Source organism: Dicentrarchus labrax, unplaced genomic scaffold (assembly GCF_905237075.1).
Source record: "Dicentrarchus labrax unplaced genomic scaffold, dlabrax2021, whole genome shotgun sequence".
Taxonomy (NCBI): Eukaryota; Metazoa; Chordata; class Actinopteri; family Moronidae; genus Dicentrarchus; species Dicentrarchus labrax.
The window spans coordinates 12075756-12097560 of record NW_026136723.1 but is presented as its reverse complement, the minus strand read 5'-3'; the positions used below and the strand labels follow the sequence as shown (position 1 = coordinate 12097560).

At 41.1% G+C, this 21805-nt stretch overlaps 1 protein-coding gene across 23 annotated transcripts in view; it reads left to right on the top strand.

Moving 5' to 3' along the window:
• Positions 1–21805, top strand: part of adgrb2 (adhesion G protein-coupled receptor B2) — a 212352-nt gene that overhangs the window by 84752 nt on the left and 105795 nt on the right. For 22 of the 23 annotated variants that reach the window (XR_007882303.1, XR_007882301.1, XR_007882302.1 and 19 more), the window contains exons 3-4: positions 19492–19572; positions 21267–21455. Coding sequence is in view for 20 of the 23 variants with exons in the window: in XM_051390086.1 (XP_051246046.1) it covers positions 19492–19572; positions 21267–21455 (270 nt within the window). In the remaining 3 variants the exon portion in view is untranslated. The remainder of the gene's footprint in view (positions 1–19491; positions 19573–21266; positions 21456–21805) is intronic. The other variant, XM_051390074.1, reaches the window with a different exon arrangement.

The following is a 21805-nucleotide window of genomic DNA, read 5'->3' as shown; positions in this document are numbered from 1 at the left end:
GCGACATAAGACAGATCTTTTCTCTCCCTTGCCATCTCTGACCTCACAGCGCCCCTCTGTTCCCGCAGCATGGATCTTTAATGCTCAACAAATAAGTTGTTTCTTTGTTGCCAAGATGAAAAATAAGGGATCTTAAGATTTAATTGATAGATGGAGGCAAAAGTGTAGGCACGTAAATACACAGCCGTATTCGAGCCGTTGTGCGTCCTTCGGTCTATCTTTCACTGCCTCTGCCTCTCTTTCTCTCTCTTAGTCCTCTCATTATCTTGTTGCTCTGCCAGGCCTGTAGGTTTGCCTCTGGGATGTCGAACTGGCAGAAGTAACAGTGTGACGGTAATTTGCTGGAATGGAAGGTTAGATGGGATCCCCTTGCCTTTTAAAAGGTGTCATGAGGGCCAGACGGCAGACCTTTGACACCACCATTAATTATGTAACACATGTATGAGTTAGTATTACTATTTTTTCTTACTTGATTTATGTCTTAATTGGTTGTTTAGGAATATTACACTCATTTAGGCATGCAAACAAAAGGAAATACAGGCACCTTTTAAGCGCAGGCAAGCATTACATCTGTAAATGCAGAGGATTGTACACAACATACACCTGCATGCATGTACTCACATGTCATACAAGCACATACAAACAGACGGTGACAGGCTTTTAAGCCTTTGTCAGATTAATAGCCACTTTCTCTCTGTGGTCAATAAATGCTTCGGGGAGTTCCCTAAAGGCTGCAGGATAGCTCCCTCTGTGTGTGTTTGTGTGTGTGAGTGTGTATGTGTGTGTGCATCTAACAGGCCTCATGGGTCAACCTGTCACCACAAAGATGGCTAAGCAGTTGGTTGGCCAGCGGGAAATCAATGTAAGGTGATGAGGCTAGTGTGTGTGTGTGTGTGTGTGTGTGTGTGTGTGTGTGTGTGTGTGTGTGTGTGTGTGTGTGTGTGTGTGTGTGGCTATGGGTGTGTGTGTCCGTTTGTCAGTGTGTTTGTTCAATGTGTACCTGTGCTCTTCTGCATAATGTTCATTTGGATTGAGAAAAATAGCCAAATGGGAAAAACTCTGTACTGAGATGAATTGATTCTATTCAGCAGCTTTAGCTTGAAGGGACAAAACGTACAAATAAAGACACTGACATTCACAAATTAAGAGTGTATTGCTTTCTAATTTACCTTAAGCCACATTCTTGGCAACCTCTCATTCTAAATACACAACCTGGGGACCATCTGGGGTTCCAGGAGATCCCAAGAAAAAATGGGGAATATTTTAATTCCACGATTATTTTATTGACTAGAAGTTAGTCCACTGAGAGAATGTATAACAATAGCTATATCTACAGTATAGTTATATAGTTAGTGAATAATCTTATCAGATAGCGACCCCTTAGAAGTAGGGATGCTCGATATTGGCTTTTCTGCCGATATCCGATATTCCGATATTGTCCAACTCTCAATTTCCGATACTGATATCACCTGATACCGATATATATAGGCTTTTTACACCAAAACTGTTAGGTAACAACATAACATATCTCCTATTGTGGAATTAACACATTATGCCTAATTTTATTGTGATGCCCCACTGGATGCATACATAAATGCAACATGGCGATAATTCCTGATATTACATTTTTTTGTGAATATCGGCCGATAATATCGGAGGGCCGATATTGTCGGACATCCCTACTTAAAAGACATCTTATCCATCAAATAGGGGTCCACGGCCTCATGTGTATCAGTTTGGGGGTCCTAGAAACTCTAAAAGTCCAGATCACAATGTATGGAGTAATGGAGCAAAATGACTTTTCCGCCACTCACATCCATAGAACCCCCCAGCATTTCTTGGGCTGCTGAGGGTGGTGTGGGTCCTGCGTGGAGATTTCCGAGGCATGTGGCTGAGTCCTGATACAATGTGGCCTGGAGATTATGAGACCAGGAAGCACTGGAGCTGCACTGCTTTCCCTCCTGCTCCGGGGAGGGTTGGAGCTCTAGCTCGCTTCTCCGCTAGTGAACCCTGGTTGTTTAAACGAGCCCCAGCGGTCCTCATTACCCTTTCCCTGGGCACACTCCCGCACACAGATGCAGGCGCACACATTCGTGAATGCGCTGCAGCAGTCAGACAGAGGAAAAAGAAGCGCACGCCCGCACGCAGCTGTTGGCTTTGATCAAGTGCAACGGAGCTGGGCGTTTGTGATAGTTTGCTCGGACAGCTGTCCTGTCCCTTATCAACTGCTTGGCTTAAAGGGTCGTTACCACGGTAATGATGCTTGGACAGCCCACTGGAACTTTCTGGAACACTCCAGAAAAAGCTTGTTAAAGGTGATGTTGATTCTATAATATCATATTTCCATTGATAAAAGCACAAATGATAAACTCTCAAGGGCACTTAGTCAGCCATGTAAATTGCTCATGATGATTTCAGACGCTGCTTGTGTGTTTTTATTATGCAAGCGTCATTACATTACATTCACTATTTCAAGTACTTAAGTGCAGCTATTTGAGCTCTCTGCACCCTCCACCCTCAGCATATAATCACTGCTTTAGGTGAGCTCAGTTAGGAGTACACCCCCCTTCATCCGGTCTCTTTTCATCTCTGTTCTTCCAGTGTATTATATATATATACACACACATATATGTTCTTAATATATTATATGTTGTATGTATATCTGGAGTTGTAACAAAAGTAATTTCCCCCTGGGATTATTAAAGTATTTCTGATTCTGATTCTGATTCATACACACAGCCGCAACCTGTATAAGCAGTTCCACTGTGAGAAAAAGGGAAGGCATTGGAAGTGTGACTTGTCTCGTCTTCAAGCTCATCTTCCTTTCCATTTGTCTCTGTGTTTTCGTTTCACTTACGTTGTCGTGCTCCAGCAGATACCACATATGGAGCTGGAGATAGACCTGCCGTTATATTGCCTGTGTGTGTGTGTGTGTGTGTGTGTGTGTGTGTGTGTGTGTGTGTGTGTGTGTGTGTGTGTGTGTGTGTGTGTGTGTGGATTGTTAGTGTGTGTGATATTGAGCGCCGTTTGAAGCATTCAAGTGAAGTTGCGGTAGCCAGGTTTGTGTGAGACAATGATATAAGGCAGCAGTGGTCCTTGAATGTTTCTAGATGTGGCAGCATGCTGCAGCCCAAGAGGATTTTGATCTGCCCAAACACTAGTTTCATAGTATACATGTTGCATCATATTTTCTTTTTTCTTGTACTGATAACTTGAAACAGCTCAGGTTCAAAGAGGGCAACTAAAAAAAGTCATTTTCAAGATGTGTATGGCTTTAAAATGTTTTAGTTCTCTATAACCTCTCTGCAACACCCCTAAAGGGATTTTGTAGCTGTCTGAACAGAAGGCCTTTTCTCTTTCTTCATGGCAAAGGGAGCTCAATGTTCTCTGTCGCTCAGTGGTTTGCAATCTCCCCAAGATGTCACAGACATCGACGACCTTCCGTGGTGGAGCCCTGTGCAGATGTCCCCTGGTCATGACTTGCTTCCCATCAGAGGTCTGCAAAAAGAGAGTCCTTGCTCTCTGGGGAGTAAACCAGAAAGCCATCATGTGGCAAAGTTAATCAATGTGACTATTGGCTAGAAGTAATCAAGTGATTAATCAGCGCGACATTCAGCTGACGCAGGAAATTATAGAGAAAGACTTATGGATACTGAAAGGGGGGGGCGGTATAGAGAGAAACCGGGTGGTAGACTCACGAGAAAGCAACAACAAATAAACTTAACAAAAAGGTAATTGGTATGTAGGATGATTGGACACCTGTTCTCATAGAAGAAAATAATACCTGGGCTACAACCCACACAAAACAACAGAAAGAAAAATATGAACAAGAAGAAAACTAGGCGCCATAATCAATATGACATTTCAAACCCCCTTCCCACCAATAGCAGTGATCTTGTTGCAGTTGCTTTCTATTGTTCTATTGTAGAAATATGTTTTTTTAGTTCTGGGCTAAGATGAGGAGCATAAGAACAGTCTACCAAACATGACGGTGCACACACACTCACCTTTCAGTCACAAGTAAAAGAAGGATGTTGAAGCAGGAGAAAGCAAAAGCTGCACAGTGCAATGTGATGAAGGCAGGCAGAGCCTTATTTTCTGCAGCTACTAGTGTGCTCACAACTCTGCTCGAAATGTTTTCATCCTGTATTTACACTAGAAATGATCTCCCATCTGTGGAATCTGTGGAGTAAGGACGAGGCAATCATTTTGTGGCCGACTGTACTTTGCGGCTGGTTATTGTGTCAGAGTTGTCTGCTGTATGGTTTTCCCTCTCATTTATTGGCTATTATATTCCCTTATATTTTGTTCTCCAGAGAAAGGCAAGACTTTCTTCACACAAATTTCACTGAAACCACGAAGGTATTTCTGTTCAAACTTGAAAGGGTATGAGGTGGCTTGCTGTCTAAAAACTCTTGCTAAATTAGGTAGTTTTGCAATTCACTGTGATTTTATTCCGTGCAGTCTCTACTTTGATGTAGCCAAATAAAAAAGGCATGTAAGGCTCTGCCTTTAGTTGTGCCATGTACCAAACTTGTCTAATCTACAGACTCATGACAATCTTTTTGCAAGTTCATTGTTCCAGGTTTTGTAAGTAGGACACAGACAGGAAAGTGGAGGCAGAGATGAAGGAGGTGAAAGGAGGAGGTGAGGGAAGGGCAGAAGAAGTGATAATTTCACTCAGTGGCACCTAACGTTTCCACTTTGATTCCAAGGTATGACTGCTGAGGGGGTGGCAGGAGAAGGAAGAAGAAAGTGATTGAGAAGGTGATGGGGTAAAGACGAGGAGGAGGCGAGTCCAGGGGCCAGGAGCCAGTGAGAGTCATGAAAGTGAGAAAGCAGAAACAGAAAGTACTGCATGTGTAGCAAGCAGGTGCAAGAGTGACTGATGGTGACAGAGAGATGCTGTGTCTCGGGTGGCACATTTATGCCTAGAAGGGACAGGAATGTGATGGCTGAGGGTTTATTCTTGTTCTATATTTTTTAAGGGAAGCCGTGAAGGAGAAGGAAGGGGAAAGGGGAAGGATAGACGGTTTGTTCATTGCTATGTAATGATAAAAGTGTTCATAGAATAACAGATATAAGCAAAGTCTTACCTGGGGGACTTGGTATCATCATACCAAAGAAATAACTATGAATTGTATAAATTCCTAGTTATTTCCATAGAAAAACTACTACAAAAACAATAGCAATATTTTTTAAAGTACAAGAAACAATAAGGTCCTATTGATTCATGACTGATTCAATAATCCTTGACACATTTAATACTTATATACAACTTGATGATACAGATCCAAAAGAAACACAGACTCAAAGTAAGATAGGGGGAAAATAAAGGTAGCTTTTTTCTGTTACTTAAAACAGCAAGAAGGACCTTTCATTTGTTGTTGATTCTGGCGGCCCCTGTGGACAAAAGCGGTAGTGTGGCAGGCATTAGGGATAACTATAAAGAAACAGCCAATCTTCTCTCTGATGGTCTTGTTTGTTTATGTAGGTCACATAGAGGCATTAGTACTACATTTTGTCTGTTTCATAACCAGTTAAAAACTCCTCGTAGTAGGTTGAATGTACAAAATTAAAAATGTTGCTATGTAAAAGTGAATGTACAGTTTTATTCCAGAAGAATCATGATCATGCAGCTCAGTGAGTTGAGGATGGCTCCCACTCTGCAGGGGTTAGGGGTTTTCCTCCCACTGGAACATTCTGATGTCTTATAGAACCGCAAGGCATACTGAAGGGAAGGGAAACACTATAAATTTTGGAATCCTGTAGCAGTATGCTAGTGGTGTGCTACGAGTCCCATTCCCACTGGACCACTGAATCCTAAAATTGTATTTTTTGTTACTGTATATTGTAAAGCACTTTGCGTCAAAGTGCCCACCAAAATGTATACTGTGGTCATAAATGTGTTCTCTACAATTTTTGTTAAATTATGTACTTTGAAAGTTAAAGGGGCTATATTATGTTCCCTGCTCTTTTCGCAACATAAACAAGATGACTATTGGCAGGACTGGAATCCGTGACCAGCTTCTTTACCACATGCCAGGGTTAGATATAGTAAAGAATCTTGGATATTGCTTCCTGCTAGACACAAATGGTAGAAATAAACACAAAGCAACAGAGACACAATATATTATCACATTTCACTTCATTCAGCAGAAACAGGGCGACATGGACATCCCAAATTATAATTTTTTCTTTAAATGTAAGTTCCTTTTTATCCATTGTTTGTTCTTTCACCTCCTGGCTCTCATTGTTTTGCTATGCATTTGCCTTTTTTCAGCAGGCACTGATTTACCACATCTCTCTGCTTCTTCCAGTGTGCAGATAGAGTACAATTAACTCCGAGAAGATGCTGTGCTCTGTGAGCTTGTGCCTAAGCAGCTGCCCACAGTTTTATATGGATTAGAGCTATTGGCACTGAACCCTATAAAACCAGTTAACCTAATCCTGCTGCAGACGAGCAGATTGATTCTCAGTGGGATTGGCAGTATAGCAACCTTTTCACATTGGATATTGCGTTGATTTTATGTTAATATGAAAATGATTGCTTTAGGAAAGTAAATATAGTGAGGAGAGCACAGCAGATGGTGAAACATCTAAATATCTGATGGGGAAAAAAAATGCGACCTAATAAGTTTGTTCTCTTCAGTAAAGTAAAAGTGAGAAGAAACACATAAACATGATGCCATGAAAGGCAAAGGAGGACACGGCGGAACAAACGTTTTTAAGGGAATGTTATTATAACATTAATTTTATTTCATTTTAATCATGTCTCGATAACATTTCTCCAGAGAAAACGTGCTTTCTGTCATGTCTTGCCGAGTGATATTTTTCACACAGAAAAGCATTCACCCTGTCAGTGATACACACTTAAAATACATGCACATGCATACACGCGCACACCCACACAGACTTTGCTTCGGCTCGAGTAACCATAAAGAAATCTAGGACAGAGTCTTATTTTGATGATTCAAGGCAGGATCATTTAGCAAAGCATGGTGTTCTCAAAATTTAGGGGTGTTAAAACTCCCGCAGCAACCTAGTAGCTGGTATGTATTACTTAGCATTTCTCCCTGGGAAAAATGCACAACTCATACTAGCTCTGCTGACCTCCATGGCCGAAATGAACTTTTAAGCATGTAGCCTCCTCAATGCTGCATGGCTGCACTGCTCTCTCGATTAGCCTTGTGGCGTGACTGCTCTCGGTTATTTATCCAGGCGCTCTTTCTGCACAATACCTTTTCTCTCCTTGGACTAAACTGCCTGGAACATTTTGTAGCGGGGCAGGAGTAGGAAAGAACGAGCTGAGAGGCCTCATCTCAAGAACTGATGAGGCCTTGGCAGTCCTTGAGCCCTGTAAAGGAGAAGATTGTTTTCACTGCAGGCCATATACGTGTGTGTGTGTGTATGCTTCATGTGGACTAGTAGGAGTGAAGAAGTATTTTGCTGTAGGTCAAGGCCATACTTCTGCCTATGCATTATTTTACTTTTCTGGGAGAGGGAGAGAGAGCGAGAGAGGTTAACAATATGGGAGAATAGGGTGCTGGAAATGAAGAGGAGGAGAGAGGGATTATGGGGAGGATGGATGATTGGCGATTATGGCTTTTTGATTGTTGTATTTACTTAATACAGTGTGTGAGTTTTGGTACTGATACTAAAACAACCACCAGTACTTTATTTTAAGAAATAATATATTTTTTCTTTATTTTTTTTAGAAGTTCACTGTCTGCAGTATCGAGGGAAATCACTGCACTAACATGGGGATGTACCAAATTGTCTTGCCTTAATAAATACTCTGCATATATACTCTCAGTTGTCAGTTTATTAATATACCTATTGTTGGTAAAACTAATGCAGTCTAAAGTCACACATGCACTGCAAACATGAACTTAACTCTACATTACCCATAGGAGCTGTAAGTGAGAGCACAAATGTCTGAATCAGTTGGAACAGACATTAAACGTATTTTACCCAGCCAGCTTCCTAGTACAAAGGAATCGTTGATAATGCGGTTGATTTCTTGCGCAACTTCACCTGTGCATGATGGAGAAGAGAAAATGTCTGAAGAGGTCAATACTCCGGCAACACTTGAACAACGTCTCTAAATCAACAGTAATAAATCGTACCTTCATGAAGGTTGTAAGTTCAGTTTTTTTTTTTTTTATTCTAATGGTCTTAGAGAGGTTTCTGTTTCAATTATTTCTTTACAACAGTTCAAAGAAAAACTCAACATTGTAACCTTCAGGAAGGTAGGATATTGCGGAACTGTTATTGTATTACATTGAATTAGATAGGTGTATCTAATACACTGGCAAGGCTTATAAAGTGTCTTGCTTGACAGTTCATGAAAAAGCAAAAGGATTTCATAGTTACTACTCAAGTTATCAGTTACTCAAATAAAATCCTGTGATTGACCCATTTTTCTTTCACACCAGAGCAAAGAAACCGCACCGAACAGGCAAATGCACCAAAATTAGTTTGAACTGTACCAAAAAGGTTAGTTGTAAAAGCACTTAGTAAGTAGTAAGTAAAGGTCACAAATCTGACCTGTGACCTGACATGTGTCAGCCTCTTTCGTTACTTGACAGAGTTCAATACTGTGATACAGACACATTTTGTTCAGTAAAGCATTGAAAGTATTGATCTGTCTGTCTGCAGTATTTATCAGGTAGTTTTCTGTCCTTGTCCCTCTCTCCTGTCTTTCTCTATGTCACTTCCCTCTGGTTGTTGTGTCAGGGTTATCTCTACATTGCGAGTCATCCCTTCTTTTTTACCGCCCATAAAGCTTATATGGGCTCAAAGTTACGATTGCAGTTTTACAGAAAGCAACCCTCTGCAGGTGCAGGTGTGAAATTCCTCTTTCTGTCACAGCAAGGAAAAAAGCTGGCATACGACAGAGCCACAGAGTCACATTTGTTAATGTCAGATATTAATCATCTCTGCCAAAATATGAGTTATTGTGAATGAGGACCTCTGTGATTAATGCTTCACATCACAGTACAACTTCGACCTGACCCAGCAGGCATATCACAAATGATAATGCGCAACAGGCCCAAAGTGCCCCCCAAGCAAAAAAAAAGTATTTAGTGGACAGAATTACAGCAAGTCTTTGTGCCAATATTAGAATGATACTAGGCCTAGATTTAACAAACATTGTACCATAGTAGATAATCCTAATGAAAGGAACTTGATCACTCAAGACACGACATGTATACGTAGCTGAAACTACAATGTTTCCTTAACCTTGACCACCAAAGTGGTTTTGTTGCCTGAATCTAAGCTCATGAAAGACTCAAGATGCCAGTCCCAGTGTTGCCCACCGTCTACCCGCTACGAATTCTACGCAGTATATAAATGTAGCATTTCATACACTAGGGAAAATAATGAAAGAGAACAGAAGCCAGGAAGCAATTACTTAAATGAATGGTTTCGAACTTTCCAGGAGACAGAGTTGGACTCTTTGAGGGAGTAGAAGCAATGCAAAGAATCAATGCACCTCCCCCAGGGCCAACCTGCGACCCTGTCATCCCCTCTGTCTCCCCCCTTTACTGTCCATCTTGAACTGTCTTGTCAATAAAGACAAAAACCCCCCAAAATATATATTTTTTAAAATCTCTTTCCAGAATATCTGACCCTACCTTTACTAAACACACATTAATGTTAAACCTGATATGAATCAACAATACTAAAAACTACAGGAGGTTGGGGTGCTGGGGGAAGCTGCAGCAGTAGTGAAAAGTGTCATATATGTTATAATGGCCGCACTATACATCAGCATGTATATAACTGGATGCTGAATGAGCGAGTTATTGTGAAGGATGAAAGAAGCAGCATGATCTCAGTGCTTTACCTCAACTGATGTTGAGCTTTATTGTTTTCCAACAACATACAAAATGTCCTATAGATGCACCTCAGACACTGTCAGAGTCAATATTTCACTGAGCAGTTTATTTACATGGATATTTGCTTTGGCTATGTAGAGTCTTTTTGCCCGTATGAGGAGATGAACTAAGATAAGATAAGATATACTTTATAGTCCCCGAGAGAAAATTAAACTTGGGCAAGATTGCTACACACAGCTGCGATCAACTTAAATACAATGCATAGCCAACAAAGCCATACAGTACTAATAAATACAAACAAACAAAATAAATATAAATATTACATATGCCTTGTAAGATGTAAATGCATGAAAACCATATTTTATAATGCATGGAGATGCTACATAAGTAAACAAGATTGAGCTGGCTGTTTGTTGAGAAGTGTATTGTGGGTAGTTTTAGTTTAGTACATTTGCTCGTCTGTAACTGTTGGATACTTAAGTCTCCATCTACACAATACCCACCAGATTTGATTCTTCTGCACAGGCCGTCAAGGTCACTCTCCAGGAATGAGTGGATAAAATGTGGGTGGAAGTGAGCCCGTTTGTACGAGTGAATACCTCCCTTTTTACGTGAGCATGAAGTCATGGTTGTGTATTTGTATGAATGGACACACAAAACGCATTGATGTGTTTTGGTTTGTAGAACAAACTGTTCTAAGGGCACAGCCTTGCCTCAAAAAATTACAGAAATTGAGTGAAAGAACACATTTGCAGCAATTGAAGGCAATAGTGCTCTGAGCAGATGTTAAAACTAAACAGAACATACAGTGTATTAGGAGCTGTATTATACTGTACCAAAGCATAATAGTCGCAAAGAAGTGCATACAATGCCGAAATAAATTACGTCTCTTCATAAAAACACAGCAACATCATGATACCAATAATATATATGTTGTATTTTTCAGTTTTCAACTCACAACTCAATCTTGCAGTACTCATGCAGCTGAAAGGAGAGGGTAACCATGTAGAAATCTAGGACATCGTCTTATTTTGATGGAGAGATATGAGCGCTGGCTGTGTCTCTGACTCGTAGAGCTGCTCTATTTTATTTTATTTTTTTCGTCTGGGTTTCACCTCTATTTTCTGCTATCTTATCATTGTTTCTCACATGGGTTCATCATTCCATCTCACCTCAAAGAAGAAGGAAAACCACAGACTAGGACTGATTCAACTCCTCGTCTTCCTGTAGACTTGAGCAGTACCGCACTACTGCAAAACCAAAGTAAGCATGGCTGTGAATGGCTCTGTGCGTGTGTGTGTGTGTGTGTGTGTGTGTGTGTGTGTGTGTGTGTGGAGCACAAGCGTCAGGGGTGCGTGTCTGTGTGCAATGAGCGTGCCTGGCCCCTAAGATTGCCCCCTCCTGTCCTGCTGTGCTGACCCTTCCCTCTGATGAGAGTTAGTCGACAGAGCAGAGGTAAGTGGCGTGTGAGTGTTTGTATACTCAAGAGAGAGGTTGAGGGCGGGAGTCAGCCTCTGAGTATCGTTTTCTGCCCCTTCTACCAAGAGAACTGAAGTCTGGCTATCCTAGACTCTTCTCATGCTACTCTGTTCTGATTCATGAAAAACACCTGCCAGAGTGAGCTCTCGGTTGCATTGGCCTGCGAGCTAAGTGCCCCTGCAAATGCAGTTTGTGTGTGGGCGCGTGTGTGTTTATAAAGCAACATTTGCACGAATGCATTTCAGTGAGTCGGCAGATGTGGCTAATTTTCTGCGCAGTCCTGAATCGCGCACGGTTCTCTTATTAGCAGGATGCACAGACTGCTTTCATTGTTGATTACCAGGAAGAGGAATCAGTGCCGCACATGAATGAACATGCCCGGCCGGCGTTAACATTTGTGCTTACACATGAGATGCGGATACTGTCGACACTCACACAAAGGCAGTAAGTACACCTCAAGAGAACACTTTCTGTTGCTGTATCAGTGCTTAAGATAGACAAATCTGAAAACATTTGAAGGACATGAGAAATGTTGTAATGGGATACAGAAATAAACCAATATAGTAATAGAAGAACAAAACAAAAGGAAGGAAAAACAGATGAACAAAGCATAAAAGAAACAGTCAAAGTGACTGAAAAAAAAAAAAAAGTCAGGTTGAAGGAAAAAGCCACAGCACAGCAACTGCCCTTCACTGCAGCTGGGAACAACCGACTGCCGACTCCATTCACCCCTCAGCCAGACGCAGGACCGGCAACCGAGTGAGGACACTGATTTATAATCCACCTCCCTCTCTCCATCCCTCCACAAGACCCCCCCCCCCACCCGCTTCCCTTCCATTCCTTTACGGCGTCAGCATGACGGTGTTGCTATGGCAACTATGGACACTGCAGAGGCAAATGTGAGCAGTAATCGATCTTTTCGTGTGTCTGCGTCATGTATATACATATCACTGTTGTCATGTGAAAAGCCTCATGCTAAGTGCATGTAGGTGATAGTTCTGGCAGATCTGTACAGTATCGGAGGGAAAGAAGCAGAAAAAGAGGTGAAAGCAGAAGGAGGGAGATGACATGTGACAGAGATAGGCCGCACCGTCAGCTGAATTCATGTTAAGAATGATAAGTCTCTATGGGTGGCAAAATTCTGATGAACCACGAAAACTCGACTCAGAAGTTAAGGACCAAAGTTAATTTAAATGACATCACTGACCACTGAAATGGATAATTGGGACATAAAATAATGAAAAACACTAACCCTGAACCGTAACACTATTAGCTTGTGTTTAGTCACGCCAGCAGCATGGCTCTAGGGATGGCAGTGTTGATTAGTTGGTCAGTCAGTTGGTCTATTTGTTGGTCCAACGGGATGAAATTTGTGTCTTAACAACTAATCATTAATTATTGGATGGATTGCCAGAAAATTTGGTGCAAGTATGTTTTCAAAAGTCTACATCCCCCTGATCCCCTGACATTTCCTTTAGCACCGCCATGAAACGTCTCGCCAACTATTGAATGGACTGTTGTGAAATCTTGGACAGACTTTCATGTTTTCCTCAAATAAACTGTAATATTCTCCATCATTTGTACTTGTGTTTGGTACTAATTAGAAAAATGCTGGCATGATAATCAGACTAAACTAAGATGGTGGACATGGTGAACATACCTGCTAAAGAACAGCTGGTTATCATTGTCATTGCCATTTCTTGTCTGCTGGAGTTTAATTATTGAATTAGTGGATGTTGCATTCCACAATTCCCTTTCAGATTGACAGACAATCAAATGTCTAAATCTGGACACGTTTTTCTCCCAGGAAACTGTGCTATCTTTGAACAATGCGTATCACACTGAGTCAGACATACAAGGTGCGCCAACATTGGCTTTGCACCAAGTTCACCAGGGGATCGAGCTCATCTCACATCGATCCATTTAACATGCTTCTAGCCATGATTGTAAACACTGCTACACTGGTCGATTGTAAAAGCGCTATACAGAGGTTCCTACATAAATATGCTAAACCATGGGTGTAATTGTCTGTAATTGATCAGGCAACAGCTGTGCACGAATCTTGGTTGCCCTGCTTTAAATGAACTGCATTGATTGTAGCTCTGTAGCTTTGCCACTGGACTGTAAATACATCTATATTCTCATCTTGTTATGGAACTGAGAGAAAGAAAGGCTGAGGTATAAGACAGAGTGTGAGGGGGTGGAGGGCAGAACGATAGACCAAATGACTGCGCGGTGTCGTGTGGGAGTTGGAATGTTTGAAAATATCTAATAAGAGAAAGAAAAAGGGGAGAAAAAAGGGCAATTTGAGATTGAAAATGAAAGTGAAATGAAACAAGGCCAATTTGTCAGTTTGGAAGTATAGCAGTGCTTGTGTTGATCTGTGTGTTTATATGAGTGTGTGTATGTGTGTAGATTTGAGACAAAAACACCAGTCACCCTGTGGGGCGGAGAAAACTAGATTCTGAATCCATTTTGAAGGCACACAAATGACCTTGGGGCCACCATAGTCAGGCAGACACTGTCCTGCACCAACCTGATTCAACTTCTCTCTTCATATCTGCTGCTGAGAGAAAGAGTTGGGAGAGAGAGAGAGGGGGAGAGAGAGAGAGAGATGGAGTGGGACTGTCTGTCCAGTAGCTTATAAAAAGTCCATTATAGTGTGCTTCTATCAGTTTGGGCTCTCCCAGATGGACCCTGGAGTAAATGGACATCACCAGAGAGCTATAAGCTCAGATTTGATATACGGCTGAGAAATAGCTTTGTGTGTGTTTGTGAGTGTGTGTTGTGTGTGATTGTGCGTGTTTAGGAGAGTGTGCATTCAATCATATATACTGCACTGTAAGAGCTGACAGTAGTTAGTGGCAAACATTTCCGTGCCACTGTTTTTGTGCGTGCCATTTACTTAACACAGCTGTTTCACCATATTACCATATGTGCTCCCCTGCCACACACACACACACACACACACACACACACACACACACACACACACACACACACACACACATACATGCATACAGTCTTCCCAGCAGGCTTAAATCCCGGCTCAGCCTGACAAAGGAGCCTGTGGCTCTAACTGGCTCTGCCCCAATCCCCTTCCCCAGCCTCCTGCTTTGTACGGGCTTAAAACCGCTTTACTGCATGACGTTTATTTATCAGCCATATTTACTTCCTATTGTGTAGGTGTGTGTGTGTCTCAGCACGTGTGTGTGTGCCACATCAAGGTATATTTGAGCTTTGGTGTTATCTCTAATGTGTGTTTTCGGATGCTTGTGTGTGTTTACTGCTCATTGCGCTGAGTTGAGGAAGCTGACAAAAGCCTCTGCCTGCTGAGTGATAGCGCTCAGCAGGCTATGAATGGGACTTTGTCCTTCTACATGCTACTTTATCAACTGTTTGTTTTTTGGAAAAGAAAGAGAGAAAATTGCCTCGAGCGAAGGGTGGATGAGACTGGTTGAGAACTGTGGCTTTATTTTTAGCAGTTGGGTTCCAACTAGCCAAACAAAGTGTTATTAACAAGCGGTTATCTTCAAATGACGAGAAATTCTTAAACCTTTGTGGAACTGGTGTGATGTTTTTGCGGAGCACAAAAAATAACCAGTTGAAGAGTGGGACCAGCATTGACTTGTCATTTGATGAACTTGTGTCAGTAGGCTGCACTTGTTTAATGTCATTCAGCCACACAGAATAGGATAAAAAAACAAAGGTGTATGAAAATGTCACAGATTGTCACTGTATGATGATGCTGAAAATGTATTTGCAAACAGTTGGTTGTTGGTTGAACAAATGCTTTATTATAATTTCACAAAATATCATGTCCTATTTTTAATAATACATTTTAATACATTAGAATTCAATACCATAGATAAGCAAATGTACATGGTATGACGATCCTACATTTTCATACCACAGTATATTTATCATAAGTATCAAAGGTATTGGTATACCATCTGCACTTAACATTCGGTTTCATCCTCTCCTCTCTACCTGAACAAACATCTCTAAAAAGCTAGCAGTATCTCATATCACCTAGTCCATTACAATGTTTGTGTTGAAATTGCCTTGATAAATTTTTATAGCTGTCGGTGTGAAAGTTCCTGACCAATTATTTTACACCCATACGTAAAGTAAATTGACCAATCTCAAGATTACTGACCTTAACTTGTTCTCTGGGCGTTGAAGAAACAACTGAAATTGGTTGACAAGAACAGGGATGAGCTTTCTGCTCTTAAGCTTTTCATTTATGTTCTTTCAACATCAGTTCTATAAAGGCAGGTTCAGGGTAGTCGCTTTGACTCAAATGCCCTCACATTCCGATAATAGATTGATGATAACCCATCACTTTATATTCTAATGGACTATATTACAACTGTGTCACAGGTGATCTCTTCATTTGTCAAGGGAAGATTCTCAAACACGTTTTCCCTTCACTGACACTTGTCAAAAGACACTAAAGCATCAGCGGTTCTACAAGTAAAATATCACATATACACCTCTGCTCCCGACCAATCATAGGTTTATCGATCCTGCTCGCGATTGGAAGGGATACTGCCAGCTCTAGATAGAAAATAGATTCCCCTGGAGATAAAGAAAAGAGCTGAAATGGGTGGAAAAAAGTAGGGATGAGAGAGGACAAGACGATTTGATGAAGTGTGTGATGATGTATCCATTAAATTGCAGTCTAGAACATTAAACAATATAGTGGGGTTTGTAAAGGTCAGTACTCTCCAAGGGGTTTATCCATATTGATCTTTCCTTTCGATTGTGCCGGACTCCGCACCGGTGTCCATCTAAATCCTCTTCTGTGCCATAGACCTAAGAGAGAGAGAGACAAACAAAGGGCAGAGAAAGAGATACACATAAAGAGATAGAGAGAAAGGTAGTCCTCACTGGTCATTTTATGTGAGACATTACTCCTCTGTCCTGCTTCACTGACCTCTGGCGTCTCAGAAGCACAGAAGCGTAGAATATACACCCGCACAGAGGGCTTTATTTGTGCCGAATTCTGTTAGAAAATGGTTTGGAAACTCCGAGATTGGGACTGGCACTCCCACTGTCGCTCTCTAAATAAATCAATATGTTGTCTGAAATGTTGCAAGTGAAATTTAGAAACTTGTTGCAGTGGTTTCTTGTCGTTTGATTTTATTATTTCTGTTCCTTGTGAACCCTCTTCAGTAGGCAGTTAGAGCTCAAACCTGCCAAACTTCACTTCAGTGGATCAGTGGCGTGGTTAGCGGCACCCTTTGCTTGGATCATGGGCAAGCTTTGTGCCACCTAGCAGACATGAACAGCAGGAGGAATTTGAAAAGGATAAGGAGAACTTGGAATTGACCTTTCGCTTTAGTCACTCATGAAAAGAAGAATGTACCATCTCAAAATGTGTTGGGATTTTTGAAGCAATGGGATTTCACACATAAATATTCAAAAGCAGGCTTCAGAACTTCAACCCAACATGACTTCTGTTTGCTGATGATGATGATGATGACTCTGGTGACTGTCACAAGTAGATTTTGTCATCTGTAGCTACAGTGTTTGTTAATGATAATGCATTTTTGCAATTTTGTTTGCAAAATAAGTCTGTATAGGGTTCCTAGAAATGCACATGATGGTTAAATGCATAAATATGCTATTGAAGCTAAAGCAAAAAAGTTATCAGTTGGGGATCTATGTGAAGAAAATAAAGCAGCAGAATTGTTCTTGTATTGCAGGGTGCCTAGTGAACTCTAGTATTGTATAAACTCTATAGACATTAAAATGGTAAATATGTTCATTCTAAGGTAAGTCTGTTACTCTAAAAAGAGAAAACCTAATGCTATCTAATGTAAATTAGGCTGGGAATGCTAAGCTTCCCCAAACTAAATACAGAGCAGGAAAGAGCCGCTTTTGTTTTTTTGTCTTTACTCTTATATCATTTTGGTTCCCAGGCAGTGTAACTTCCAGTTTTGAACAGGTAGGTGGTTTCTTTTCATAACCTGTAAGAACACAAAGTTATGTAGCTAGCTATATACACCTAATTAACCACAATCTAACCCATTGGAAGTCACGCTATAGGTTGCAGTCTGTATGCCATTGTTGGTAGCTTATAGTGGTGCAGAAAAGAACACACCATTTAATGCGTTCATTACAGTTTTCTCCTGTGTCTAAGGCCAAACTCTTGAGATACCAAGTTCTTGCTACAGGCCCATGCTCAAAGCTTCAGAATGTGGAGGAATTTCAAAGCTTGACAGGCCCTCTGCGCCTAGTTACTGTTGCTAGAGCTATGATTGGACAACTGCTGTTTGGGGAAGGGGTTTAGCAGACACTGAATTTGGAGGATTATTAAGGAGCTGGAGAGGAAGAGTAGCAGGGTAGGGGAAAAGTTCACTTTTCGCTCAAGTTAAACGGAAGTTTTGTTTGTAACATAGTCAGCTGTGTTTTTAACTGTCGAATAATGATTGATTAGGAGGATCAGCAGTGCTACCAAATCTAGGAGCACTATATCCTGGAACAATGTTTTTCATGTAAAATATTACTGTTAGCTAAGCAAGTGGGCGTTTGTACTCTGTGCTGACCTGAGTGTGGTTAAAGAAAACTTATAACTTGTATCCATGGGCAGTTGGCATGTACGTCTCTATTCGGTCTGATTGCGCAGCAATATTCTGTTTTTTTTTTTTCACGATGAGGCACAATGGAAATCGGTTTATTTTCTCCTGAAATTCTTCCAGAGTGCTGTTGCACCATTTAGTAATTTCAGTTTCTTTTTGAAACAAAGTGAAACTAACAGCCCACACACATGCACACAGTAGTTATTTATTTTACCCGGGGCTGTAGTCAGCTGCAGATATGATCTAACCAACACAAAAATAAAATTATTACATTGTTCCTGTGGTAAATTATTATACGTTGGCCTTAAAGCGCAAGTGTTCCAGCTGAGAACACTGCAGAAAAAGAAGGAGATAGGAGGAGGAGTTAGAATGAAAGAGCGAGAGCTAGACGATAAAAAAAAAAAACATCTCTTTTTCTCCTGACAAAGACCTGTTTCTGTAAACGGCCAAATTAAATGGCTGGTGGCAACGGGTATTTGAGCAATCATGACAGAAAATCAGCACACTTCCCAGGCATTCATGCTTTTATATATGTGTGTGTGTGTGTGTGTGTGTGTATTGTAAGGTAGGGGAGAATGTGCTGCACATCCTGAGGTCAATTGATGGGAGCTAATGTGAGAAGATTTCAGTGTCAATCACTGTTGTAATCACTTTGTAATCTAGTAAATGTACACACACAATAACGTCCCATGTGGATAATGTACCTTAGATACGCTGTATGTCTCAGCTTCTTTGCGCAAATGCAACTGCTGCAAAAAAATCCCATGGGCAAGAAGTATCCAAGTGAAAAAAATCTGCTAAATCAAAGATTGTTTCTCCTGCCGAGGGAGTTGATTAAGTCTTGTGTTGCTGAAACTAAGCCTACAAATCCATTTGCACAGATCAGAACAGTCTGCGCTCATGCCTCCGTATGTTTGTACCAATTGAGATAAAACCGACTTAGATATATTGCATGATTTCACTTTCTCCATACTTTCTCTCTAGGCAATCCTTCTGTTTTCACAAATGCTCTTGATATATTTAGAGTAAGGCTTTTTTAACTTACTTAGTTTGCTCTGCTGAATTGTGAATACTGTCACATTGCATTTCAATATGTATATTTTTATTGACATTTCATGCTTTCCCTCTAAGCCAATGAGCCGGTCAGAATTTACTTCCTTCTGATTTTCTGAGATTATATTGCCGATTTGACATTCTGTTATCTGTATCTGCACGATGCGTGCTGAAATGTATCAGCATGTTCTTAAAATATTCTGCTACACGGAGCAAGCCAAGTAAATGTAGGCGTTTGTATTTTTATTTTGCCAGAGTCGTGTTTTGGATGTACTAAAAAACTTGCCTTTTTTTACTTCTTTGAATGTACAAAATAGCAGTGGGTGCTGATGAGCATTAATTTACTATAGCTATAAAACCAGCTATATGTATGCTATTGCAGAATTACATGTAGTAAACAAACTGGGCTTACATTTGCCAGTATTTGGATAATCTTCACCTCTCGCTGGATCTCATATGTCGGGCTATACAATGGTATCTATATGAATATTAAAAACAATTAAGAAGATTCTATTTGTCTTTTCCAGATCCATATGACGATGACCTGAAGGTGAAGACCCAAAGACCACGATCAGCTGACCAGCCAGGTGTGTTTCAGGCACAAACAGGTGAGTTTGTGTGTGTGTGTGTGTGTGTGTGTGTGTGCTCGATCGAGAGTGTGTGTGTGTGTGCTTGATGGAGAGAGAGAGAAAGAGAGAGTGAGAGAGAGCATGTATGTGACTGCAGTGGAACAAAAGTAGCCAACTTGACCTTTACAAGCTGTATGTGTAACTGAAAATAAAAAGTTCCATATAAATAATTATTGTACATTTACCTTTTGAAGCGTTGCAAGACCCCGAGGCAGCTGCCATAGTTGACCATTCACATGTGTGAAAATGTGAAAGCGTAGCCTCATGAGTGTGTGCGACGTTAAAATCTTACATAATTAATAGGGTTGGAAAGGAAAGATTGAATTATTCATGACATGATGCATTAAACATATTAAGAATGTCATGTATATATGAGAAATCTGCCTTTTACATACATGACATTACATGTTGGCTGCTTTCCCTGCACCCCAATAGGTCATATACTAATTTGAGCTTGCGCACACATGCATCCCCACACACACGTTTCCATAGTCACAGCTACCACCGTGTGGAGGAGGGAGTCCCTATACCGCGAGGGAAACCCCTGGCTCTGTCTTGTCCTTCTCCTCTGTTCTCCCCCTCCTTGCTTCTCCCCATTCTTCCATTCCTCCAGGCATGTGTGATGAGCTTAAGCCCTGACTCACGGCATGTTAATGAAGATGTAATGCGATTAACGGACATGCAATTAATTTGATTTCCTTCTTTGCCATGTGATGACGCCTCCATCAAAGGACACGGCGCTCATAAACAATTTAGGGAGAGAGAAGCGGAATGACTTAACTTCTAGTTTTCGCTCACAAGGGCGTAACTCAAAGGAAACAATGGGACTCACTCCACAGCTGCCCAGAGAACTCAAAATCACCCTCAGATGGGTTCTAACAACCAATCTGCTGCAGCTGCTTACAGACTGAGAACACACACAGACACATATATGGTTGCGTACTTACTGTATGTACCACTTTATTAACATCTATAGCCACCCTTTTTGGCTTAAAGCTGTGTGATCACACGTGTTACCATAATTCAGTTTATATTTATATTGCCTGAAAACACATTTCCTTAGCAGGGTCGTCATCCTTATGAGTATTCAGTCAAGGTTCATTCGCATTAAGGAGCTTGAAGCAATTATTACCCATACTTGTATACTGTTACAGGAATATCATAGATAACAATAAGCAATAAGCAATAAGAAATAAGCAATGCTTTCCTATATCCAATCAATAAAGCCAACAAGTTCATTGTTATACATAACCCCTTATAGTTCCTGCAACTCTGACTTCTCTGTTGTGACTCTTTACTGTATGACTGCTTGGATACAGATACCTTGCTTATGAGTCAATAAGCACATGAACCATGTGGTTTTTGTTTGTATTTAGTGGACAGAAACAAAAAAAAAAAAAAACACTTTTCCCTACAGCACTTAATAAGACCAAGCTAGCTACTTGATGTGACAGTTTATTTGTGTCACCTGTCACATCACCCACTGTTTTTGAGGATGTTTTAAAGCCTGTAGTTGTTCTTTCTTTCTTTAAACTGGGGAACCAGAAAGCTGTGATCATGTTACAACTAATCATGCCCCTTCTCTTCACCATTTGTCTTCTATTCAGCTTAAAATAAACTGGAATCATTGAGAGTTAACTTTCCTCTGTCCATCTCTGTCTCTGGCTTTTCAGGTGACCCTGCAGCAGAGGAGTGGTCGCAGTGGAGTGTGTGCTCTCTCACATGTGGGCAAGGCTGGCAAGTGAGGACGCGATCATGTGTTTCCTCTCCCTATGGGACACTGTGCAGCGGCGCCCTGCGAGAAACACGCATGTGCAACAACACTGCTTCCTGTCCAGGTGAACCTGGGATAACAGGCTCAGGTATGTTTACAGCAATAATGATGAGGGGTTCAATCTTTACTTATGTGGAGTTTATTTGATGCACAGGAGACGTGTACGGGGAGGCGGGACATGATATGACTTTTAATTTTTGATAGACTGCTGACCTCTCCAGGGTGCCTGCCTCCACACAGTGCATGCTGGGATAAGCTCCTGGCCGTTGTGACCCTGAGTAGGGATTAAAAGGTCAAGTAAATAAATGAACAAGCTTTAGCAGTGTTGCAGAATGATGACCAAATGCACTTTCCACAGCAGTTTGTGAACATACTGTAGGCCTAATTGTGGTTTGTTATTCTAAAGTTAAAATTAGTCAAAATGCAGCTTTAAACCAT